Here is a 26610-nt window from a genome sequence, read left to right on the forward strand (position 1 = left end):
AATAATTACCTTTGTCGTGGCCTTTGACAGATATAGTACACAGCAAGTGGAAACGCCTGAGGAAAGAGTTTCATGTGATCAGTGTTTACGTGTTTAACCCCCAGAACTACAACTAGGCTCGGAAATGGACGTTTAGTCATCGTGACGTTAAACGCTATGGAGGGGGGGTAAATCTATACACTGCCATCTTTTCTATCAAATGAAATTAGAATTTAAAGGATATTTTCAAGGCGTCACATTGTTTCCTCACATGAATGTTCATGCAAATAAGCCCATACTTACACCCAGAAACGCCAGTCCTCCTTGGATTACCGCTGCCCACTCGAAGCTCAGATGTTGTGTGATAAGACCGCCCGCTATTGGACCGTAAAACATCCTTAAAAAAACAAACCACAAATGAATTATCATGTCACGGAACAATCTAAACAAGCGTGACCACAGAGACAAGTAGTTTCCTTATCTATTGTATGAAGTTAACTTGTGTTTTTCCTCGACTCACCCCACGGACCACACTGCACCAAACAGCCCCGACACCATTCCAAGAGTGCTCAGTCCTTCCTGAAATCCTTCTTTGCTGCACAGAAGTTAAAGAAAGTACGATAGTTGTTTGTGCTCTGAATGCAACATGAATGTAGGTACACCTAGGACGTGAAGCCACTTACTACGCACACGCGATGATCTCGGGGAACGTGGGAATCGCAGTCATGCCCAGAGAAAACCCAATTACACTGAGCATGAACACCAGCAACCACAGCTTACTGCACGGCGACAAAAACAACACGTTGAAAACAACGTCAGTAATCTGCGACATAAGATAAAATGTACATACTGATAATTACCACTTCACAACACAGTACTGCTATTCACATATCATGTACACGCTGCTAGCATAAACACCAAGCGCGATACTGTACTTTGGCACGTAGACGAAAAAATGAGTCAGGGATCGAACAGCCGACCTTCCAAGACCCGCGGACCCACAGCTGCGCCGTTTCATTCTCACCTTGGGATTTGAAGGAAAGGGGCGGGGCCGCACAGACAGAACCCGACCGCGGTGGTCACGCCTCCCGCCACCATGAACCAACTTCTCGTGCCCTGGTGAAGACACAACACATTTTGTTTATGTACATCATCGTAAAAAGATAAAATGATACAGAAATTATCTAATCATGTCGATCTTTTATACTCACAGGATATTTGTCACTGAAATAACCAATCAGCGGAGACGCCAGGCAGTATGGCAGCGACAAACCCACCATTATGAGCCCTACGTAGCCAGGTGAGAGATCGTACTAGGGTGCAACGGGAGGGAGGCAGGGGGAGGGGGGACACATTTGTATGACGCACAGCAGGAATGTGACTTCACAAGAAGAGCGGACGTTACCTTTTCGATAGCGTACAGGGACAGCGTGGCGTCCAGGAAGCCCAGGCCCGCACTCAGAGTGAATATCACGTAGCACAGCAGGACTATTTTCGTACGCGTCAGGAGCCGAACGAAGGAATCCTTTGACGGGTCTGCCTCTGGGTGAAGAGAAGATGTACAAAATATTTAAAATAACTTGAGAAAGTATTCAGGAGTGTCTAGGAAATATGGCTGAATGACACACCAGAGCCATAGTTAGCATAACTCCGCCTCCAACACTGTAATGATATAAAACCCTGTGACCGTACAACCGTAGCTTTTCTAGCTAGCTGAGATGTCTTTCTACCAAAAAAAATCATTGCATTATCATGATGATGGTTTGTCACGTGACCGGGCCCCTCATGACCCGACTGGACCGTTATCGCCCCCCCCAGGTCGTTTGAGTCAAAGACCCTTGTTTGAATTCCTTATTCCCTGAGGCCATGCATCAGACAGTGCCTTTCATTTATCTAGCTTCCTGCTTTCTTGCGCCAGTTTTACTTAACTGTTTTTCTGTTTTACTTATATTTAGGGCGAACAAGACGAACAAAAAAGTCGACCTAACCATGGCCTTAATTCAACAGGAAGTCGGCCATTTTGAATGTTGGTGTTTTGCACCCCTACGTAAACGCGAGGGCCCTTTCACAACTGCGTACAGTCCTATCTGTTTTTGCTTTGCTTGTTATTGAGACTTTGTTTTTCCATTTCTTTTAAGTAAAGATCATCATTATTATTATAATAACTAGTACCTATAGTTGGCAAGATGTAAATGTTGAGAGGAACCATGATCAACAGGACACATCCGAGAAGCATAAACGGAACTTCATATCCAAACGACTGGTAGAACCATCCTCCGAGCGGTGGCCCCAGAATCAGGCCGAGTCCTGTGAAAATCTCCAAACTGCCCTACAAAAAAGAGAAATTAATCACATTTAAATATAGGATTGCACACACAGCAGCAAAAATATGCACACGCTACTCCAAATGTGGGCATTCTGTTCGCTGCTAATGCTGCAGGTTTCATATTTTTTATTTACCATGGCTCCACGGTGAACGAGAGAAACACAACATCTACCTACTATAATGCTTTTTTGTCTTCTCCCAGTGTCCAAACAACATACCAGGGGAGACACGGGTTGCCTGCCCTGCACTCACCAGAACAGTCGCCACATTGTTGGGGAATATTTTTGCTGTCACAGCGAAAGACGAGGTCATCGCAGCGGCGAAGCCCAAGGCGTCGACGGACCTCACTATAAAGCAGAGGGATATGAACGCAGGTCCAGAGGGAACGCGGTCAAGCAATCTGAGAAATGAAAGAAGAGAATCAGCTGATGATGAAAGGAACATCTGAACAGAGTAAGTTGTGAATTTACTGTCAAAAGACTCTGAGTCTGGGAGATTTGTGATAGTTTGGAGGCAAATAACTCCTATTTTTAATACAATACTTCACCAACAGAAGATTTGAGAGAATGTAGAGGGTTCTTACTGAGCACCAGGACCAACACTTACCCAAACAGAATAGTGCAGCCCGATGACACAAACAGTCCTGTGATGAGCATAAACTTTGCGCCAATCTGGACAATCTGACAGAGACAAGAGAATGAGAATCAGCATCGGTATTTCCACCAGAGAACACACCGACGAGAAACAGTGACGTACACTTACATATTTCCCCATCAATAATGAGCCAATTAAGTTGCAGACGGCGTAGCAGCCGAATATGAGACCGATCTCCGTTTGACTGGCTCCTTTCTTCACTGCCTGTGAGGAGATGTTCACGTTTAATAGAGGTCTTCACTGAGATAATACACATGTGGATTTGTGAAATGCACTCTTAGAAATAAAAGTGATAAGTAGAACCATAAAGATTCTTCGGCTTGTCCTCATAGGAGAACCCTTTTTGGCTCCAGGTAGGACCCTTTTGGAACCCTTATTTCTTAGAGTAAATAAAAGTGCTGAGTTCTTCGGCTTGTCCGCATAGGAGAACCCTTTTTGGCTCCAGGTAGAACCTTTTTATAAAGGTTCCACATGGAACCCTTTTGGAGGGATCCACCAAGAACCCTTTTAAAACCCTTTATTAAGGAAAGGGGTTTTAAATGGTTCTCTGGATCAAAATGGTTCTTACTGGAACCATTAGTGTTACCATGTTGGCGGAAATTTGAATTTCAACAGAAGTCCCCCTCTCTCTTAGAAATAAGGGTTCCAAAAGGGTTCTTCTGCAATGGCAGAGGTTCTACCTGGAACCATTCAGGTTTCGGGAAAGGGTTTTTCAAGGGTTCTTGGTAACACTAACTGTTCCAGTAAGAACCATTTTGTTTTTGGTGGATCCCTCCAAAAGGGTTCCATGAGGAACCTTTATAAAAAGGTTCTACCTGGAGCCAAAAGCGTTCTCCTATGAGGACAAGCCAAAGAACCTTTTATGGTCCTACTTAGCACTTTTATTTACTCTTAGAAATAAGGGTTCCAAAAGGGTCCTTCTACAAGGGCTGAGGTTCTACCTGGAACCATTTGCTTCTGAAAAACCCTTTCCCGAAGAAAGGGTTCTTGGTGGAACGTTTATAAAAAGGTTCTACCTGGAGCCAAAAATGGTTCTCCTATGAGGACAAGCCAAAGAAACTTATATGGTTCTACTTAGAACTTTTAGAACAATTTCTAAGAGTGTCATATGTGATCTGGATACACATGAAAGAGATAGGGATTTCTTGAAAACTTAATTTTTGTTGTGACATCATCAGTGAGTCTAATAATGTATCACCTCCTGAGCAGCAGCAGCAGTCCTTTAGTGAAATACTCATCACTGCACACATATCACATGGTAGTAACAAGCTCAGGGTGCACAAGAAAAAAACATACTGTGTTTTTCTACTAATTTAATCAACCAATATACACATATATATATATATAATGCCTCACATCAGTATAGTTTGTTTTTCTTAGATTTCCAGCATAGGAAATGAATTAACTCTTCTATAAACTGATGCCACTGCAAATATTTGATCAGGAATCTGTGCCATGTGACGTACGAGGAGATCAGATGACCAAACCTTTCAATATATGTGTAGTCTGTGCTGTGAGTCAAACCACATAGTTTCTCCTTCAGGGGACACAAAAAAAACTCTCTGGAGTCTAGCACATGACTGTTCATTCACTTCATTAAACAGAGTTGTAAAAGGGGATTAGGAAATGTCGTCAGATGACAGACAGAATGCTTTTTTTTAAAATTGTGTAACAGGTTGTTCTGGACGAGGTCCAAGGACACTGTTGAATAATTCTTACCCATTGATTACAGTGTAGACAAAAACAACATTTACAGGGTTTTATTGGCATACATTGAATCTAAAAAAGTATGTCTTTTACAGTCTAATGCACCTTGGAGTTGCCCGTTAGTTGCTCGCTTACCTCGGTGGGGAAAAATGGGCCTAATATTGAGTAGCACAACATGGAGCTGAAGTTGACGGACGCCATCGATAGCAGCGTGAAAGTCTGTCGCCTTGTCATCCTCCTCGGGGACGCCGTGTCTGCCGATTCAGCTGGAGTGCTGTTCTCTGACATGATGATGACCACGGAGGGGGAGGGAAAAAATGGATAAAGACGTTAAACATTCTGCTAACGATCATTTCCGTAATCGATGAATCCGTCGATTATTTTCTCGATTAATCGAGTAATCGGTTGGTGCGTAAAATGTCAACGTTGTTCTCAAATGTCTTGTTTTTGTCCACAAACCAAAATTAGTTAAATGGAGCAAAGAAACCAGATAATATTCACATTTAAGAAGCTGAAACAATCACAGAAACTGGTCTTAATTCTTTAGAATACACTGGATTATCAAAAGAATTGACGATGAATTCAGTCATCGCTTTATTAATCGGTTTCTCCAATAATACATTATAATCTGATCTAGATATATAAACAATAATCTGAATATTCTTAATAATGTATCAATAACACTGGATTAGCAACAATTGCTTTTCACAATATCTGTAGTATAGTGAATTATAACACGTAAACAGGAACATGTATGGTAATAACACACTCCTTACATAATATTTGATTCAGATTAAGGCCTATAGTCGGATTACCAGTGTCATACACGTAATTCATGGATGTAAAAGTCACCACGAACCTGTTTGCTGAGATTCAACGCGCGGCTCCATGTTTTCTTTCTTTTTCTTTTTTTTACTTTCCGGGTGCTTTAATGATATTATTTAAGCCACAAATCCATGCGGTGACATAACGAAGAGGGATTAAATCCAGAAAACAACAGCAACAACAGCACTCAGACACTTTTACAGCTCTCAATCCACACTCTCTGCTCCGTCACAGCGCAGCGCGAGCTAATCTCGAAGTCGAGTTCACAGTTTCACTCTCTCCTCCATCAAGTCAAGTGTTAACTATACATAACCGTCTAATAATACTTCCTTTCACCTCCTTCAAAATAAGAGTCTTGGCTTCCGGTGGACAAATGAATCGATAAATACGTAAGCATTTCTTACAATGTGATGATGATGACGTTACTGTTTATTTTTTTCTATCTATTTGTTAGTGTTGTTGTAGAAGCGCTACTACTTGTACTACTAGCACTAGTTGAAGTAGTAATATGCATGGAAGAGTTTATGAGTTTTATAAAACATAAAACACAAAATTAAAAAATAAATAAATAATAATAATTAAATAAAACAGAATTAGAACAGAACTTTTTTTCTTAGAATTCTGACTTTAAATCTCATTTGACTATTTTTTTCTCAGAATTCTGACTTTTTTCTCAGTATTCTGACTATAATCTCAGAATTCTGCCTTTTTTTCTGAGAATTCTGACTTACATCTCATCTGACTTTTTCTTTAATTTCACTTTAATCTCAGAAATCTGACCTTTTTCCTCATAATTCTGACTTAAATCTCAGAATTCTGACTTCTTTTTCTCAGAATTCTGCCTTTTATTCTTAGAATTCTGACTTAAATCTCATCTGATTTTTTCTTTAAACTCACTTTATCTCAGAATTCTGACCCTTTTCCTCAATTCTGACTTTAATCTCAGAATCCATGCTGCTTTTTGTTTGTTCTTCCATTTATATGAAGAAAAGGCTCAAGATTTGAAAAATCCTGTCTTTTTCAAACTAGATAAATAAGCCTTGAATCACTACCGACTTTTAATGAGTGAAATCCTCCATTATTGTGCAACAAAGTGACAGAAGGAGGAAGTCTGCGGTGTGGGCTTCAATAATTATTAACATTGCATCAGAGCATAAAGGAAATAAAACCATAATCCAAACATTTTGAACAATATTTTTTTTTATTAGACTTTGTTCAGCCCATGGGTCCTACATGGTCGTACCATTTGAATTTCCTTCACAAAATAAGAGAAATAAAATCAGGCAACCAACTCTTCATTGGGCAGTATTGCTGTTAAACTGACACACACTGTTGCTGCATTGGATGAAAAGCTCTATGCACTATTATACTCTCTCTCTCTCTCTTAAATCACTCTCTTGAAAATAACCCTCACGTAAAATGACAAATGTCCTGATAGTCCGCCGTATTTGTTTCTTTGTACATTAGCACCAAAGCTACATGGATCTTTATCTTCTCCGTTTGTGAAATGATGCGGTGCGTAGGTGACACCTTTGCCGGTTCGTTCTTTTTATCAACAAGTGTAACATCGAAAAAAAACGCGTTAAAGTACAGATGACGTACAAAATTACTGAAATTAGCGACATCGAAGCACACTTCTGCTGTTACGCATACAGTGGTGTTAATTAAATACACGGCGCAAGCAGCGTTAGGTTTTTCTTTTGCGAGTACATCTTTTCTATAGGTAGCAATAACTGCACGTAAGATCTATATAAAGCAGCACTGGTTTCAAAAAGGCAAACTACTGTACTTCACATTCAAAATGCAATTTTCACACCCCATGAAAACAACACAGAGGCAGCCACGTCACAGACAAATCAATTAGATTTCAATCTTTACAGTCGGTAAATTATTCTGTTTGAGGATGAGGAGATTTGTTTTGTACTGTTTATTTTAAAACCAAACACATTTGACTGTATTTGGCACACTTCTATAGACTTACGGACGCCTACTGACAATTTGAGCCATTTTAAAGGGAAGGGAGAATAAACGTTTATTTAATATTAATTTTATTACTCATATAAAACTGTTTTATGGCTGTAAATAATTATCTGTGACTAAAAGAATGTGATTTATCTTGTCCATTGTAACACTTCATAGAAGTAACATGGACAGAAAACATACAAGAGTGCAGCCGCATAGTTGCACTAAATAATAATAATAATAATAATAAAAAAAAAAATCTATATATTTGTCTACTGCCTGTTCAGTGAAGAAAGAATATGTTAATAAAACTCTTTAATTAGGTGAATTTCTCAAAATATAATTAAAATAGTGCAGTGTTTGTGTCAGATATGGTATGGCTTTGTAAAAATGCATTTGCAAACTTTAATTTCACTGCACCTGAAAATATTTGCAGCCTATTTTTTTTTTATCTATAAACAATATTTTTTATATATAATTTTGAATACACCGAGATAGAAAGGGGGGGGAGTGTCTTTGGTGGCCTTAACTCCTGGAGGTTGCTTTAAAATAACTGTCAACATGTACTTTACCTAATGAATGTTCAATATTATTCTTTATTACAATAAATAGCATTTGAAATTAATCAAATTAGTTAGAATACATTCAATATATGAACTAGAAATGAACGTTTCCATCAGTGATGACGACTTCAACAGACGGCTGTGAAATTATCTGCATGTGCGAAACCAACTTAACGCATGTTCCTCTGTTCCTCTGAAGCCAAAACAACACGTTTTCCCACCCAACAGCGCCACACTGAGGATTGTTGATCAGCAACAACTGTGGCTTTTTTTTCAACGAGTTTGCCAACAACACAAATTTAGAAATATCCTTCATTTCAGCCTTTGAGTCACGTTGGCCAAGGCAACAGCAAATGCCTGAACTGCTGAGAAAGGATACTGGAAATCCAAGATATAGGCGTTCCCATCGATCCGCCCAAACTGCATCACCTGGAAAAAAGAACATGACATTTCAGAACAGAAACTGATGACTTTTCAATTTTCTGCTGATAGACGAATTGACTGATTACCTGTCTGCCATCCAACTCTATCTGAAAGTTCTTTGCAGACTCCTGTGTGACTCGTCCTCCAAAGTCCAGCTGGTAAACCTGTGTGGCCTCGTTCCACAGTGGTTGTTTGTTGGCCATGACGTAGACGAACCCTTGGCTGCCCAGACTGCGGTCCTCTCGTTCGTTGGCCTTGCGACACTTGATCTCCTCCAGCTCGCTCGCCATCCGCAGGCTGCGCTTGTTCTTCCAGCTCTTCTTACTGCTCTGGTTCTGGTTCATGAGCTCGTCGCCGCTGATGAACAGCTCCGGCTCGCTTTCCGAACTGTCCTGGAACTCGTTTGTGGTCCTGCTCATCTTCTTGGTTTTGTTGAGTTGCTCTCGCTGACCCTTGGGCTTCTTCTTCTCTCGGCTGCCAAGCCTCGGGCTGGAAATGAGCGTGTTGAAGTCGCTGAGCGCTCGTCCTTCCTTTCTGGACTTGCCCTCGGAGACGGTGGACTCCTCGGCTCTGCTGTCCAACCTTTTGCGGCTCTTCTTGTTGAAGCGTTCTGACTCCTGTGGCACGGGGCTTTCATTCAGAGACGACGGCTCCGCAAAGTTGTTTGCAGACTCTGTTAAATCCTCTGTGGCACTTTTGGATGGCGGTAGCTCAGTAGGCGGAGGAGGTGGCGGCAAAGGTGGTGGTGGGGGAGGTCCAGTTGGGGGAGGTGGGGAGAGAATTGGCTTCTCTAAAATCTGGTGGGTTTTGGTAGGGAGGGGAGGTGCTGGTGGGTCTTGCAAGGGTGGTGGACAGGGGTAGGGGTTCCAAGGGTGAAGGCTGACAGGATGCAGCTGGATTCCGGAGCACGAACTGGCTCCCGGATACATCGGAGGTAAAGGGCAACACGCCAGGTTAGCAAGGTTCGGAGGGTAACCTGGTGGCAGAACCAAACTGGCGTCCTGCTGAGAAAACGGGACAGACGTGACCACTTCGTTTGGTGGAGGGTTCTGTAAGGTCTGAAGTGGTGGAGCGCTGTGACCCACACCTGGAGGGAACGGCGACAGGGAAATCTGGTAACCTGACGGGAAAGTGAGAGTGCTTGTGCTCGGACTGGCTGGTGGTTTCGTTGTGAGGAAAATCGGAAGGCGGGTCACGTCCAAGTGCTGCGCCTGACTAATGATGAGTGGAGGTGGTTTACTGGGTCCCGGCGGCGGCGCTAACATGGTCGGCTCTGGGGTGAGCCAAAACTCCTCTGTCGTGGAGGTGTCCCACTGGTAAGGCGGAGGACGTTTCACCGTCAAACTGACATCCCCGAGAGTCAGCTGACGCACTGATTTTTCCAGGTGACACTGCTGATTTAGAGTCTCGTCTTCAGTGAATGCAGAGTTAACGTACACCGTTCTGTCCCGGCTGTTGTCGACAGCGCCCAGCAGACTGTAAGACGAGTGGGAGGCCAGAGGCGAGGTGCTTTTAGAGTGCACAATGATTGTGCTGTGATGTGCACCTTTTCCTGGTGGGAAGTCCTGCCTCACGACCGTACCACCTGCGATTCCACTACTTGTGGTTCCGCCTCCACTCACGCTGACGCTGGTGCTGCTGCTGTTGCTGCTGCACTGTGTGCACGTGTACAGTGCGGTGGGCACCCTCTGCTGGTAGGAGAGTGCTAATGCGCTATTCATTTTAGCCTTCGTGGGAAGGGTTCTCGAGCTTTCCATCATCTGTGGCACTTTGAGTCCCACATCCCTGCGGTCACGGCGCAGAGTGGCGTGAATCAGGCTGCTGTCGATTCTCTGAGGAGGAGGGAGTGTGGCGGTAACTTGGTTGGCCGGATCTGGGTACGGAGGAGGGTCTCCACTTGGAATTGAGTATCGAGGGACAGAGAGGCGACTTAATGTGGCTGAGCTGTACGGAAGCTGGATTTTTTTATTCTCAGAGGAGGTGACTTTAAGAGTGGCAGAACCTCCGATGCCGTGCATAGTGTACGCATTCTGGTTCCGGATGAGGCGCCTTCGTGGCCGGCAAACCTCCTCCACGTTGCCGCTGCTGTCAAAGGTCGTGATCCTTTCGTATCCCAGAGGCGTCGGGTACTGCAAGGTGATGGGGCGAAGCAAGTAGTCGTCCTTCTTCAGACAGGGATCGGGTGCCAGGACACTGGGGCTGTCGCAGTTCGTGACGAGAGTCTGAGGTGTAGCAGCGGCCGTGGCTGCGGCTGCACTCGCCACAGTGCCAGGATACGGAGGAGGAGGATTCACTTTCCTCATGTGAATCTCCACAGAACCGTCCATGTCACTGAAGGTAGGAGGTAAAGACCGCAGCAGACTTGGCTTCAGAGTGTGTCGATGCTCGACCAGGTCTAAACCCTCGGCGGACGGAGGAAGAATCTGAGGCAGAAGGTGAATCTGCTGTAAGGAAATGGTCGGGTAGCCAGTCGGAGGCGGAGGCAGCGTCATCTGCATCTTCAGCTGCTGCTGCATCTGCTGGTGCTGCCTCTGCATCTGTTGGTGCTGCTGCTGGATCTGTTGGTGCTGCTGCTGGAGCTGCTGCTGCTGCTGCCTCATCTCCTGGATCTGCTGCCGGATCTGCTGCTGCTGCTGCTGCATCTGCTGCTGCTGCTGCTGCATCTGCTCGTGCTGCAGCTGCATCTGCTGCTGCTGCTGCTGGATCTGCTGCTGGTGCTGCAGCTGGTGGCTCGACACTTGCTGCTGCTGACTCTGTTGCATCTGCTGGTGCTGCTGCACCTGGAGCTGCTGCTGGAGCAGCGCCTGCTGATGGTGCAGTTGCTGGAGCTGCTGTTGATGCTGCTGCTGCTGCTGCTGCTGTTGCTGCTGCTGCTGCTGTGACAGCGTCTGATGGTGAAGCTGCTGCTGTTGATGATGATTATACAGTTTCTGCTGCTGCTGCTGCTGTTGTTGTTGCTGCTGCTGCTGCTGCGTCTGCATTTGTTGGGACTGTTTCGACTGTTGTTGGCGAGGCTGCTGTGAATGAGACCGCTGCAAGTGAGGCTGCGGTGGGAGATGGTGAGGTGGAGGTGGTGGTGGTAGAGTACCAGGAAGGAGCTGAGCCATCTCCAGCTGGTTGAAGATCACCTGACCGGGGTTGGAGTATCTCGTCGGCACCGGCGGGTACGGTGATGCAACCGCGTCCTGATCAGCGACCGGGACAGAAGCTGCCACTGCTGCAGCCGCCGCCGCCGCCGCAGTGGCTGTGGGGTTGGTCAGGACGTCCAGCTGGATATTTTGATTGGCCAGAAGAGACTGAACCAGGCCGATGCTCTGCGTCGGGGACATGGCCTGAGCCGGGCTGTGGATGGGAGCAATGGGAATGTTGACGGTACACGGCGGATTGTCTCCTGCCACTCCAGATGGCCCCATCACTGAGGAAGAAAACATGTTAGTGTGTACAAAAACACAGACTACATCTATAGTAATGTCATTTATTCCCACCTGGTAAATCGTCCTCGTCCTCACTGAACACGTTGGGGTTGAACACGGGCATGCTCATAAAGTCGTGAGAGATCTTTCGCACCTCGGGCAGGTAGATTGTCATCTGTCTCGGTTGCAGATGAAGCAAACTGGTCTTATAGATGACTGAAATACAAAAGGCCATTCATTACTGTCACAACTGTCCGTGTTATTATGTATTATAACATTGTTTTCTTTAAATTTACCTGCACCAAGATTGGCGGGGAGGAAAGAAGCAAGTCCAACAATTTTGAACTTTGTCCCCCAAATATTGGACGTGACTTGAGCGAGGTAGTTGTGCTGCGAGAAAGAGAAAACGTGGAAGAGGACGTGAATAAAAATGCAAACCGAGACCCAATCATTACACCAGTATCAACAATGGACAGTCTTTCCAACATATCGTACCTCTGTGATCCCATCCATGGAAAACTCCCGGCGTGTCAGGCTGGGAGATCGAACCGGAGGTTTCTTTGTTGGTAACCGTGGTGACCGTTGGCATTCTTGATTGGCACGTGAGAGTTTGGGAGATTTCCTTGATTCCATGTTCAACCTGGGAAACAAATTTGTACAATTTGGAACACGTTCAGCTAAAGCAGGGGTGTCAAACTCATTTTCACTGAGGGCCACATCAGCATAATGGTTGCCCTCAGAGGGCCAGATGCAACTGTCATACAGAATAAATGTAACTAAATGTAAACTAATATAAAGTAAAGGTAACTACTCCGTAACATATTGCTAAATAACTTTCTGTATTTATTACTTATTGAAGTTACAAATATGATGCATTATAGATGTAACCCGGTCCGCGATGGAGTTTCTTGACAAACAAACATTCTGCTGCGATCACAGTCTCAATCTCAATTTCGCTCGTCGTATGATGCATATACATTGATACACTGCGATGTTTATCATTGTGGCAGGATGCCGTCACTTTGCGGGTAACGCAATCGCCATGCATTGTGGGAAATGTAGTTTGTGGTCAACGCACGCCTTAAAGCAGCATAGACCTATTTTAACACCGATTTTTAAGACCAATTAATCAATTAATCACTCGCGGGCCACATAAAATGACATGGCGGGCCACATCTGGCCCCCGGGCCTTGAGTTTGACACATGTGAGCGAAAGCAATACAACGTGACTTATGCAACGTGAGGACTTAAGTTGACCTGTTTCCTCGGGATAACTTTGGCGACTTCTTCCCGACCCACTCGTCGCTCAACTCAATGTCACTGGAGTCGGAGCAGTTGCAGCTGTCGGTGTATGAGATCATGGGGTTCACGCACACTTCCTCTGAAAGAAAAACAGTAAAGGTGATTTAAATCAAGTCTTTGTTATCTACTAATAAAACGTCAATCGTCCAACCTGCTTTGCTGTCTGTTTTAGGATCCATGATGACAAACTCAGGCCGCAGTTTGCTGATACGTCGTCCCTTGAGAATCGGCACCAGCCCGCCTAAATATTCCAGGTAGAGCGTGTAGCAGGGTCCGCCCGCCTCTGGGCTGTCCTCGGCTCGCTTCATGGTGCAGTGGAGGCGCTCGTTCCCAGCTGTGGGATAACTGACAAAGTCACGGATGTTGTTGGGGTCAGGGATTGGCGGCTGGAACAAAGAGAGGAAAAGGGTGTGAAGATTCCCGGACGGGCGAAAGAAAAAAAGAAAACAAAGCAAATAAGACGTCGACGGCGCACCTTGATGGTGGGTATGAAAGCGGTGGTGACGTAGGAGCAGAGCAGTGATGGCATGTTCAGTTTCCCCACGTCTTTCTCCTCTCGCAGGGCGCTGGCGATGCCCTGCTGGCATAAGAGCTGGAGGCTGGCCACCCTGTGCTCCACGCGGACCACGTACAACGCCGGGCCACATGCGAGGAACAGGCGAGAGTCTCTGTGGCCCCAGCAGATGGTGGTGATGGGCCTCTGGAAAAAAAATCACAGAATTCCTCTGGTAACAGGTTCTCACTTAATCACTAAATGTAAAGTAGTTTTGTTTTGAAGGGTGCTTAAGAAGATTTTTCTCTAATACATGCATTTCAGATACTACTTCAGGCTTATAAACGATTGATAAATGGTATATAAATCAGTGTTCACACATTCATATCAGTATTTGGCAAGATACTGTAACTAACCATTAAAGGTGCATTATGTAGGGTTAGGGTTAGAGTCTCAGCTGCCGCGCAACCACGGGTTGGCAGTTACATCAGATAACGAAACCTAAAAGACCTCGGTGTTTTGAATTTGAATGTAGTAACTGTTTTTGGCCACATTCTTATATATGGCACCTTTAATCTTACTAATGTGTTACTATTCATACATTGTGATAGGGGCTCACTATTTGGCAAGCAGATGTTTTGAGTTGAGTGTAAAAGTTTACTCATCGATTGGTTTTGTAATCGTAGAATAAGTCTTTGTACTTTGTACGTCATTAAAGGTGCATTATGTAATAAATCTAAATCAACTGGCCATGAAATCCTCCTAATATGTCACAGAGACTCAGGAATAATGTTCATATAACAAACTGAACTGAACTGAACTCACCAACAACAAAAGTACAGTCAAGATATTTGAATTTAAAAAAATATTTTGCAGACTGCAAATCATGTTTACATTTTGAAATCATGTTTTGGCATGTGGCGCCACCTACCGCCGTCGACTAATCATTGCAGTCAGCAGAGTCTCAGCTGCCGCGCAACCGCGGGTTGCCAGTTACGTCAGAAAACGAAACCTAAAAGACCTTGGTGTTTTGAATTTGAATGTAGTCACCGTTTTTGGCCACATTCTTACATATGGCGCCTTTAATCTTACTAATGTGTTACTATTCATATATTGTGATAGGGGCTCACTATTTGGCAAGCAGATGTTTTGAGTTTGTGTAAAAGTTTACTCATTGATTGGTTTTGTAACCGCAGAATAAGTCTTTGTACTTTGTACGTCGTTAATTCTTACACGCTGGACTTTATTAGTAGTTAAAAGTTAGGTTTTTCCTCCAAGAGAGACACCGACAATGTATAAATCCACGTAGAAATTCCACATTAGTCTGGGATAAATCGTCTGTGGAGATTCCTAGATCATTTTCATGCTTGATCAGCTATTACTATGAGAAGAAATGCTGATTTTGCATCTTTCTTCCCACAGTCCAAACACATGCTGAGGTTAATTGGACACTGTAGGTGTGAATGTAAGAGTGAGTGATGTTCCTATTTCATCTCCAGCTCCCTCATGTGTGAGTATATAGTTGATCTATGCAGGACTAACCTGTGCAGGTGTTTCCAAAGTGTAGATGTGTTCCCCTTGGACATTATAAAACTTAACAAGGGCGTTTCTCATGATGGACGCACACGTAGAGTCGGCAGGAAGCCCGTGTCTCTCCATGCCGGCCACGGCCAGCAGATCTCCCTGCGAGCACCATTTCGCCTCAACATCTGCGAAGTAACGGAGAATAAATCACGTTAGTGTCGGTGCATGAGCGTGTTTATAATTATCTTAGTGAAACTTTTTTTTTTACCTTTCAGCCCTGAGCGAATAACACTGGGAGAGAGGTCGTCATAGTTGTTCATTAAACTGATGTCTCCCGATAAGAAGGTGACCGTCAACAGAGGCTTCACTCTACGCGCTTGGAGGAAAAGTAAAGGAAGAAATAAACAGCGTGAGCATGACGCCATCATGAGCAGCGAGAGAAGAGAGGATGTGTTTGCACCTAAAGGCAGAACATTGTCGTCAGAGTCCGTGTCGCTCTCTGTGCTGTCCTCCACCAGGAAGTCGGGGCAGTTCCAGGACATGCTCACGATCCCGTCAGACTCGTGCAGCAGCACGTGGGCGAGCATGCGGCCGTGACAGTCCATCACTATCACCTGACCGTCTGCTGTGCCGAACAACACCTGAGGTGTTGTACGTTAAGCTTTATTACATGACATAATAAAAAAAACAAAAAACAATTAAGTGTGTCAGTTAGACGATGCGTTACCTGCTGGTCGTCCGGTGTCCAGATGCCGCAGGTGATTTGACTCTCCAGGTTAATCTCCGAGGACCAGTGTCTCTGTCCGCTCACCGAGCCGACCAACACAAAGCCGTCCCTGTACGCGATGAGGGCTTGAGTGCCGTCATGTGACCAAGTGAAGTCGCTCACCTGGTGGACAGGAAACACTTTAGAGCAGTCGTTCCTGCACAGATCTGGGGGGAGTTTTAAGGTTGCCAAATAAGTTTTGCAATTTTTTTTCCAGCCTTTGTGTCATTTTTACCACGTAAATTATGCATTATGTGATAAATCTAAAATCAACTGGCCATAAAATACTCCTAATATGTCACAGAGACTCAGGAATAATGTTCATATAACAAACTGAACTCGCCAACAACAACAGTACAGACAAAATATTCGCATTAAAAAAAAATCTGTGGACCGCAAATCATGTCATCACCGTCGTCTACCAATGATTGCAGTCCTTAGAGTCTCAGCTGCCGAGCAACCACGGGTTGCCATTTACGTCTGAGCTACAATGGTTGGAGAAAACGAAACCTAAAAGACCTCGGTATTTTAAATTTGAGCATAGTAACCGTTTTTGGCCACATTCTTACATATGGCGCCTTTAACAAAAGGCTAACTTCGTGAAATATGCACCAGCTTAAATAAGGCTACGATATCTTGAGAACATGTTCGGTGCTTTATCTCACTGTTATGTACAACAGGAAAGTGATGTTTGTGTCACTTTGTGAACCATTCCCACACCTACCAACCAATTTCCATCGAGAAAAATCATTGATTTTACATCAAGGCACATTGGAGATGTTGATTTATGGTCACTTTTGTTCCTTGAGTGTTTGAAATCCTTCATTCAGATTAAAAAAGTGACATAAAGAGCCCATATCAAGCTAAAAATGCTGACTTTGTTGCATTTATTTTGTCTCATTTATAAGGTATTTAACATAATCTAGCATAAATTACTTCATTTACCTCTTTTGCGTGAACACAACATTTTCTGCGACAGAAATGGCCGTAAATAGAATTGGGTCACGATGGTCCCCCCCATATAAATACTTCTATGCGACTATGTCTGCATCAGCACAAGCCGTGACAAGCTCCAATTAATTAAAGGTCTCATAAGAAGCCATTTTTAAGGTTGAAATCCATATCCCCAGACTCTCGTTTGCTTACCTGCGCTCCTCTGTCGTTCACCAGCTCCACAGACCATCTGCCTTCGTACTGGATCCACACAAAAATGCCTCCCTCCATATCGCAGGTGGCCAGCTTCTGAAAGGGCTCGTTCCAACGCACCAAGACGACCTATAAAAAGCGCCCAGAACACAGCCAGTGTTGCTATTTTCTCACGCGCAGGTGGCTGCCAGCGCACACAGCAACATTCATCATGAATATTCAGCTGGAAGCAAACAATAATGAGCTTTTTTTAGGCCCAATGTACAGTATACAGTAGTTTGACTTGTGAAGCAGTCGGAAAAGGAAAAGTCAGCATAGAGACACAAAATAGAACGTTTATGTTCACTGAATAATTCACTTCAGTGCAAATATGAACGTACATTTCCTGCTCCCTAACGTAGTTATACAAAGCATCTTAGAAATAAGGGTTCCAAAAGCGTCCTTCTACAAGGGCTGAGGTTCTACCTGGAACCATTTGCTTCTGAAAAACCCTTTCCTGAACCCTTTCAAGGGTTCTTGGTAACACTAATGGTTCCAGTAAAAACCATTTTGATCCAGAGAACCCTTTAAAACCCTTTCCTGAATAAAGGGTTTTAAAAGGGTTCTTGGTGGATAAAAGGTTCTACCTGGAGCTAAAAAGGGTTCTCCTATGAGGACAAGCCGAAGAACCTTATATGGTTCTACTTAGCACTTTTATTTCTAAGAGTGTATACTCACAGATGCTTTTGTTTAAAGTATCTTGAAAAAGAAGCAAATGGTTCCAGATAGAACCTCAGCCCTTTAGAAATAAAAGTGCTAAGTAGAACCATACAAGGTTCTTCGGCTTGTCCTCATAGGAGAACCCTTTTAAAACCCTTTATTCAGGAAAGGGGTTTTAAAGGGTTCTCTGGATCAAAATGGTTCTGACTGGAACTGGAAGGAAGCAAATGGTTCCAGTTAGAACCTCAGCCCTTGTAGAAGAACCCTTTTGGAACCCAAAAGTGGAGTGTCACATAAATTCCCCTATAAGCACATATTGTAAAATATAGGCTTATTATTTTATTAAAGGAGTAAAATATTATATTTTTTATTTTTATATAGATTTAACTGTAACACAATGTAAGCTTGGTAGTTTAAACGATTTAAATAATATAGTATCTTATTCTTTTCACCTAATACAACTACTCGCTTTTGTCTTTTTTCTAGATTTTGTCCAATTAAATTCTGTGATATTTAGGATTCTTATTGAATTCCTTTATCACGGAAAGATTGAATGATTCTAAATGCCTCTGTCTTGTTTCTGCCATAATTATAATTCCAGTGCATCACACGTTTGTCTCATCGTCCAAAAACGACAAACAATGAACCCGTGTGAGTAAAACGCCGCACCTCGCTGTTGTGTCCTCGCAGGTTGAAGTTGATCCTCTGCGGCGTGCTCCTGTCCCTCCTGCAGTGGCTGGACGTGAACGTGACGCCGACGACGCCTCGCCCGTTGCCCGTGGCGAGCCATCCCTCCTCGTAGTAGCGCCGCCGGCACACCGGCTTGTCCTTCTCGCTCTTGGGGACGCGGCCTTTCCACGACAGGCAGAGGATGTTGGAGTCGCTGCAGAGGATGGGACCGTGTTCCACGGCAGCCAACATCCCTACTGAGTGACCAGGCTGGTGAGCAAGGCAGCACAGAAAAAAAGGCAAGTTGAAAGAAAGTGATTAACCCTGTGCTGCAGGTGCAACCATGGGAATAAATACACAACTCCTTATATGGACATCCTGGGTGTGTGTTTACAGGTCACATATTCAGGCTTTAATTGTGCAGAAGTCACCAAAAATAGAGCGTTTTTCTTTTTTTGCCAAGTGAACTTGAATTTGACAAATTCAATCCCATTTTTAAACATTTTAGTACTTTTTGCTCAGGTGTATTTATATAGTATAATGTACGTTTAAACATAGTAAAGGAAAAAAAGCAACCAAAATACTCTGTGTTCTAAGGATTAACAGACATTTAGAGTCTGCTTTTACCTATAATTGGCTTCTCAGTGACACCAAAGATCCACATTTCAGGGGGAATATTCGTCAGAGCCTGAGATTGTTTTGTTTGTTCTGTTTCCTTTAACCTGAGTTCTTTGCTTCTGCTTTTCAGTCGTCTTCTTTGTGCCATTTTAGTTTCAGTTGCAGTTCTTTGTGCTATAAGGGTTCCAAAAGGTTCCTCCTACAAGGGCTGAGGTTCTACCTGGAACCATTTGCTTCTGAAAAACCCTTTCCCAAAGAAAGGGTTTTTCAAGAGTTCTTGGTGACACTAACGGTTCCAGTGAGAACAATTTTGATCCTTTAAAACCCTTTCCTGAATAAAGGGTTTTAAAAGGGTTATTGGTGGAACCCTCCAAAAGGGTTCTAGGGGGAACCTTTATAAAAAGGTTCGACCTGGAGCCAAAAAAGGGTTCTATGAGGACAAGCCAAAGAACCTTATATGGTTCTACTAAGCACTTTTATTTCTAAGAGTGTCCTTAGAATAGACTATAGAACACTAGAATATAAAAAAGGATAATGATAATTATATGCAATAGAAATGGTTTAAGAAACTCAGTACAGTGTGTAAACATTGGTCTAAAAATGAAGTGAATTATATATACACTCTTAGAAATAAAAGTGCTAAGTAGAACCATATAAGGTTCTTCGGCTTGTCCTCATAGGAGAGCCCTTTTTTTAAATAAAGGTTCCCCCTCTTCCACCAAGAACCCTTTTAAAACCCTTTATTCAGGAAAGGGTTTTTCAGAAGCAAATGGTTCCAGGTAGAACCTCAGCCCTTGTAGATGAACACTTTTGGAACCCTTATTTATAAGAGTGTAGCTGTAAGTGTTTCTAATTCCAATTCACACAGGCATTCATACTGTTAAAAGGAAATATTCTGCATAGTGTGACTTTATAATACACATTTTAAAACCTCTAGAATGTCCCCCTTTACAATCTAAAATAGAGATATGAGACTTAAATGAATGTGACAAAGAAAGGAACATACCTCATAGTTCCTGGACATGTTGAGTCAAAATGCCTCCATTGACCGTGTCCATATTTACATTCAGACGCTGCACTGAAGGATAATGGCTGCTCGGCTCTTGTTGCTTGCAGATAAATCTACGGTGAGGTGAAATGCATCATACATCCAGGAGATGATGTCCAGCTCTGCCTTTGCTTTTTTATTTCCCCCTCAACCGAGCTGCTGCTGCTCTGCTCTGTGCGTCAGAGTTTAAAGCCATGAAATGAAATGATGTGGAGGAGGCTTCGTCTTCATGCCAGTGGCCCATCCCATGTCTTCTTAATGTTGCTCTGTAGAGTTGCAAATAAATAAATAAATGCATAAATAGAGTCAACAAGGCAATCTGAGAGAGAAAGACACACACACAGATACAGAGGGGTCTTGCTTTAAATAGACGCTTTGTCATTCAGTGCATCAACCTTGAATTTCACAGTTTTTCCTCAGTCTCTCAGCAACAGCAACACTGCATTGGAGATGAGAACACTGGCTCAGTCTCCATGGGTACGGAAACTGTACGTTCTTCCTCTTTTTACGTCAAACACCACAGCAGCCTGCAGGCAAGGATGTGCACTCACTCACTGCCTATTTCCCCTCACTTAGAATAAACATATTCTCATAATATGAAAATATATGTCAATAATGGATGAAAACACTTGGACATAATCCTGAGTTGATTGACACAATTTGATGAAAGCAAAAGCTGCGTCTATCACACATCACATCAGTTTAATTTCTCATGCAAAGGCGTATCTGACTGCATGCAGCAGCAGCAGCAGCATCAGCTGACGAGGCGAATAAACTGCGCAGGGAAATAAAAATAAAAATAAAAGTCTCCACCACAGACGAATAATAATAATAATGCAGCTTCACGTACCTGACACCGCTGTAATAGCGTGTTAATCCAGACGCAGACGGCGCACAGTGCGGTCGTGTTGCCAGGTTCCACTGGCGCACTTCGGGGGGGGGTTGTGGCTTTAAAAACGGGTTGCCATGAGGCAGGTTGTACGGAAAATAGACCGCCGATGTTTCAGTCTGCTTGAAGTGAATGTACTCACGCACATTACAGACCAACCAGACGCCACTGTGTCGTGAATGTGTACGTTTACATTTTAAAATAACGCATTTTTATAGGATATGTGGTCCAATGTTTGATCAACAATTAATTGGGAGTAGTTGCGTTGCTGCTGCTCAAAAGGAGGAGTTCCTTTATAATGGCAACCCCACACGACTGACCACATCTATGAGTTTGAAGTTGAAGAGATGAGACCTTGTGATGATGAATGTGTTGTTACAACACTGACTCTTCCTGTCATAAATATCAAATGCTGAGCACCATATGCTTTACATTAAAGTTGCATATGATTGCACTAGATTCACTTTTTTATTGAAAGTAAATGTACTTAAATGTTGGGATTTTGTTTTGCATAAAAACAAATGCACTGGAATTAAATCATCATTCAATTTTATTGTGTTTTTTTTAGATAACGATGTCCCTTTTATTTTTACACCATCACAGCTGGAGAACAATGGCATCCTACAAGAAAATATATGTAAGTATTCTTTTATTTTCAACCTAAAACACCAAGCAATGAGAATGCATTGCTTGTTTGTATTTTATGAATATCCACAGAAAGATAAGCTGATAATCTGCAAATTGTACAATAAGTTAGTTGCAACTCTAATCTATATCCCCCATTATGTGACACTCTTAGACCGAGATGTGGCAGAAATTGTCTTATAATTCAGTTTTGCAGGGAAATCTGCATCAGAGAGTCTGTTGTAATCCCACAGTGTTCTTGTTTTTCAGTTATTTCAAGTGCAAGTCTCTTCAAATGCGTGGATGACACTGTCGTAGGCAGGAGGCCCAGTGTGAGAGGGCAGGAATCCTTTCAGTCCGTTGCCTCCCAACCAGAAGGAGTTCCTCTTGCTTGGCACGAGTGATGCTGAATCGGATGAGACGGACGCCGCCGTGTCCTCGGGCATGTCCACCTGGGTGTCCTCTGGCATCTCCAGGCCGGCCCTGCTCCTCTTGGGCGTCGGTCGGAAGGTGGAGGTGTCTGCTCCGGGTTTGCTCCCCAGAGGGCCCACGGGCTCCAGGGACGGCTGCCTGTAGACGCTGAGAAAGGTGCTCCTGTAAAGGCCCAGCTGACCGTTCATGGGGTTGTTTGACGACTGCGAGGCGCGAGACTTCCTTTTGGAGCGTCTGGTGATCAGGACGGTGGCTTGACGCCTGGACGCCCAGGTCAACAGGACGTAGACCAAAGCGCCAAGCAGGAGGCCCACGAGCATTGACAAGCAGAAGGCAAGAATCATGTCACCTGCAGAGAAAAGTAAGACAGATTCACGGAAAAGGGGAAGCAGTGCAGGATTAAAATAACTTGGCAGTGCGAGTGCGAGGCTCCGTGCTTTGTGTTGTTGCCGACTCCCCGGAGGATGATTGTAGCTGCATGTGTTTCAGTTTGAAACAAAACATGTTTTTTTTTTGTTTTTTTTTATCATCTTAGATGCAGAGTTTGCAAGACTTCGTTAAACAAAGCGGATCTCAGATATTGATTTATTATTTGTGGGTACTGCTATACTCAACACAGTGTTACATAAAAATCTTACATAATAGCTCCTGCATGTGTGGGTTTAGTCCATCCTAGTGTTGAAGCACAGACGATTGTGACACTTTATATACATATATATAAATAAATGTTAAAGGAGCCATATGTAAGAATGTGGCCAAAAACTGTTACTACATTCAAATTCAAAATACAGAGGTCTTTAAGGTTTCGTTTTCTGACCTAACTGGCAACCGGTGGTTGCTCGGCCGCTGAGACTCTACTGACTGCAATGATTGGTAGGTGGCGCCACATGCCAAAACATGATTTCAAAACATGATTTCAAAACATAAACATGATTTGCAGTCTGCAAAATATATTTTTTAATGCAAATATTTTGTCTGTACTGTTGTTGTTGGTGAGTTCAGTTTGTTATATGAACATTATTCCTGAGTCTCTGTGACATATTAGGAGGATTTTATGGCCAGTTGCTTTAGATTTATTACGTAATGCACCTGTTTTGGCATGTGGCGCCACCTACCGCCGTCTACCAATCATTGCGGTCAGTAGAGTCTCAGCTGCCACGCAACCACGGGTTGCCAGTTACGTCAGAAAACGAAACCTAAAAGACCTCGGTATTTAGAATTTGAGTGTAGTAACCGTTTTTGGCCACATTCTTACATATGGCTCCTTTAAAACTGCTACACAAGTTGTAAAAGAGCTTTAAATGCTAGATATTTGATCCTGGGTGAGAATGAATTCACTTTACAGATATACAGTAGAAATATAATTTGCCCTACACTTCCTAAACTTCTTCTTACACTCATTTCCTGATTTTTCCACTGGAAAACATGTCATTTAAAGTCATTTTTAAAGACAAAAACAGAAAACAACTCACCAAGATTAACTGAATTTAGTATTTCCATAAAGGGATGTGTTTCATTGTGTGCCATTATTCCACCACAGGCTGCAGGTGTGAAAGATTCCGACCCTGACTCCGAGCAGTCACGTCCAACACTAAGGCTTCTTGACTTTATCCCCCCTCCTCTAGTGTTTGCTGTGGCGGAAACTTTGCTGTCATGCTTCCTTCCCTCTCTGGCTTTAAAATTAGCAAGTGCATTGCTTATCTGTGTGGGACATAACACTGGGAAGCAGGGTTTGCTTCCTTTTGCATCATTTCCTATGCATCGGTGTGTTTCAACAATTGTCCTCTCGGCACCGTTTGTGAAGCGAGGGCGTGTCGTTGCACAGCCCATGCGTCTTCATGTAAATATGATGCTTGAAAACAGTGATTATTAACGACACAAACATGTTTTTGGTAAGAATGTGGGGTTTAAATGAAAATAAACTATTACAACTCCTACTACTCACGCACAAAGATGATTCCAAAGAGTTGTGGATAAAATGTCGAATGAAAGTACAAGCCATCAACTGGGGAGTTTGCAGCAGACTATCAAACTCTTGGTCTCAATGGGGATTTCCTTCAATTGTTGCTGTTCCCACTTCACTCATGACCTCAGAGCTTTTCATGCTGATAACTCCAACAGCTTTCTGCACCAACACCACCATCAGCCACATAAAATCCCCCACTTTATTCAAAGTGACATATTCATAAATGTAAATAAAAACAAACATATACTGAGGTAAACTCCCCTCAATGTTTAGTTGAAGACACTCACTTTGCAGAGATGACCAGCAGGTGGCACTGTGACTCTACTGTGTAATTTCACACCACATACCAGCCTTTGTAATCCACATTCCAAGCCGTCAGTGAACGTTTCCGCAACGAAAAGGTAACGTTCTGGGAACCAAACACTGTTAGCTGGGAAAGCTGTTTTACTGTACATGCAACATAAAGTAAAAGAAATGTAAAATACACTGTTAGAAGCTAACAATCTGTCTCCAAACATACCGACTGTTCTCAAAATACACTTTATAACCATATAAAGATGGAGAACTCACACGACAAACAGTAAACTGAATGGAATAATTAAATTTTTGTATTGTGTCATTTTGCTGTACTCTTGCTGGAAGTTGTAGCTTAGCTTTCCTGCCATGTTGTTGGCTAATTCCCAGCTAGCTAACGATGTTTGGTTCCCAGTTGACCTAACGTTAGTTTTTGCCTCACAACCTTTTTCGAGAACGTTCTCTTTTAGTTCCCAGAACATTTCCCCGTAACAACTTTATTTTGTCACAACCTTTCAGTTTTTTGGTGGGGGTTCTCTCAACGTTTAGGGAACGTTAGGCCCCTAGGGGCCTAGCCTAACCTAACCCTGAGAGGAACATTCTCCAGACGTTCGCTTTTGGTCTTGTTGTAAGTAACCTGAGGAGAACCTTGGGCTAACGTTGTGTGTATGTGTGTATGTGTGTGTGTGTGTGTGTGTGTGTGTACTATTGTGTATTTTTGTGACCATCTGGCAAGTAGGGTCAACGGAAGTGGCACGCGCACGCGCACACACACACACGCACACACACACAGAGGGCATTCCTCAAACATTTGTCCCCAAATTAAATAATAAGAGCATGAACTTTGACCCCTTCTTCCTCCTCTCAGTGTTGAGTTGTGTTATTACGCGCTCTTCTCCTTTTTGTGGTCAGAAAATGACCTTAGTTAGACTTACTTTACCCTGTTTCATTTTCACGGTTACCCCTAGCAACCGCGCAACACACCCACACATGCAGCCACTTCCCCCCTTGAAAAGTTGCCATGCTGCGCTGCAGTGCTCACAGCGGTAAGATACAACTGTTAAATGTCACTTTTAATGGTCGTTTAATGTGTGTCGTTCACTGCTACTGAAGCGTTCGTTTATTTACGTGGAAGCTCGGCTTACATTGCACCTGCTTCTTCGTTTCGGTTCGGTTCGGCATGTTTCGGTGGTGTTCGGTGTGGGTTAGTTCGTAGTTGCGAAACCACCACTCAAACAACCCTCTGTGGTAACTTGGTTTCACAAAGTACTAACAGCAGCTTTTTTAATTTCTTCTTTTTCTAACCCTATAACATCAAAGATCCACGGTCGGTGTGTCCTTTATCAGATTAACATCAAAGGTCCACGATACCGCACCTTCCAATTATGTTAATTAAACATCCCATAGTCCATTATATGCACAATATAATTATGATTTAAGAGTTGTTATCATCTGTGCATCACTTCGGAATCCGGTTCCCTCCTTTTTTGACAGTAATTCAGTTCAAATAAATATGAATTATGACTTTAAACCATATGCTTTGTACATTATACACTGTATATAAGGCTATTGTCCAGTGAATGTCTACCTTTATTAAGCAGTTAGCATTTAATATGTTCATATGTGTTGCTGTATGTCTGTATTTTTTGCCAGCAGCAGCCATTTTGACAAGAATAGCAGGTGAAACACTATTGCTGCTAATGTACCCATACATTGTGATTGGTAACAGCTGTGCATATTTAGGACCTTTTTCTACATAAACCACTGCCCCTGTCGGGACCAGTCGCCCCTAAAACAGAGCCTCACTTTTGAGGAACTACTTTTTGGGGCTAATATTTTGAATTGTGGTTAGGTGAAGGTTACAGTGAGGGATAACACTGTGTTTAGGCAGTGTCCTGTGTACGGCCGGGTTCCCATTCTCAGTATTTGTAAAAATAGGAAGTTAGATTTGCATAATTTGAGAGGCAGCAGACATAATCGACTGAAAAGCACACGTGGCATCCCCAACATTGACTTTGGCTGTGTGGTTATTAATGTGTTCAACGTACTGGACGTAAACTATTCTTTGCAGAAATATTGTCTACAGGAACAATGACTGACGCAAAGTGTGCAGAACAGATGAGTGTGCAAAGTTTGTGTTGCATACAAAAAGGGGGGCAGGGGGGATTTCAGTGTGTGAATGAGCAGCGACGTTTGCTTTTGTTGCTTCTGAAGGGACAAACGGTGAGTGAACACAATCATTTGAAGCCCCATTAACGTGCTTCTCTTTCACAGGCAACAGTCAATGG

The 26610-nt window shown here is 43.3% G+C and overlaps 3 protein-coding genes across 3 annotated transcripts; all 3 read right to left on the reverse strand.

The window, feature by feature from the left end:
- Positions 1-5: 5 nt before the first annotated feature.
- On the reverse strand, positions 6-4900 carry slc18b1 (solute carrier family 18 member B1; the record flags this gene model as incomplete). Its single annotated transcript, XM_083893067.1, has 12 exons — positions 6-56; positions 283-376; positions 500-574; positions 663-758; positions 1004-1095; positions 1191-1292; positions 1385-1521; positions 2152-2308; positions 2558-2705; positions 2912-2985; positions 3068-3163; positions 4802-4900. The coding sequence occupies 12 exons, from the start codon at positions 4898-4900 to the stop codon at positions 6-8; spliced, it is 1221 nt and encodes a 406-aa protein (XP_083749193.1).
- A 3428-nt stretch (positions 4901-8328) lies between these two features.
- On the reverse strand, positions 8329-20093 carry tulp4b (TUB like protein 4b; the record flags this gene model as incomplete). Its single annotated transcript, XM_083892202.1, has 15 exons — positions 8329-8445; positions 8526-11854; positions 11925-12068; positions 12149-12242; positions 12348-12492; positions 13110-13233; positions 13306-13540; positions 13630-13854; positions 15190-15356; positions 15440-15547; positions 15632-15812; positions 15899-16060; positions 17084-17212; positions 18452-18721; positions 20076-20093. The coding sequence occupies 15 exons, from the start codon at positions 20091-20093 to the stop codon at positions 8329-8331; spliced, it is 5448 nt and encodes a 1815-aa protein (XP_083748328.1).
- Positions 20094-21905: 1812 nt separating this feature from the next.
- myct1b (myc target 1b) lies at positions 21906-23632 on the reverse strand (the record flags this gene model as incomplete). The annotated part of the gene is made up of 2 exons (XM_083891879.1): positions 23535-23632; positions 21906-22411 (listed from the first exon to the last, which is right to left on the reverse strand). The coding sequence occupies exons 1-2, from the start codon at positions 23587-23589 to the stop codon at positions 21906-21908; spliced, it is 561 nt and encodes a 186-aa protein (XP_083748005.1). The 5' UTR covers positions 23590-23632.
- Between the last annotated feature and the right edge of the window lie 2978 nt (positions 23633-26610).

The sequence above is a fragment of the Microchirus variegatus genome, assembly GCF_963457635.1.
Source record: "Microchirus variegatus genome assembly, chromosome: 7".
In the NCBI taxonomy this organism is placed as follows: Eukaryota; Metazoa; Chordata; class Actinopteri; order Pleuronectiformes; family Soleidae; genus Microchirus; species Microchirus variegatus.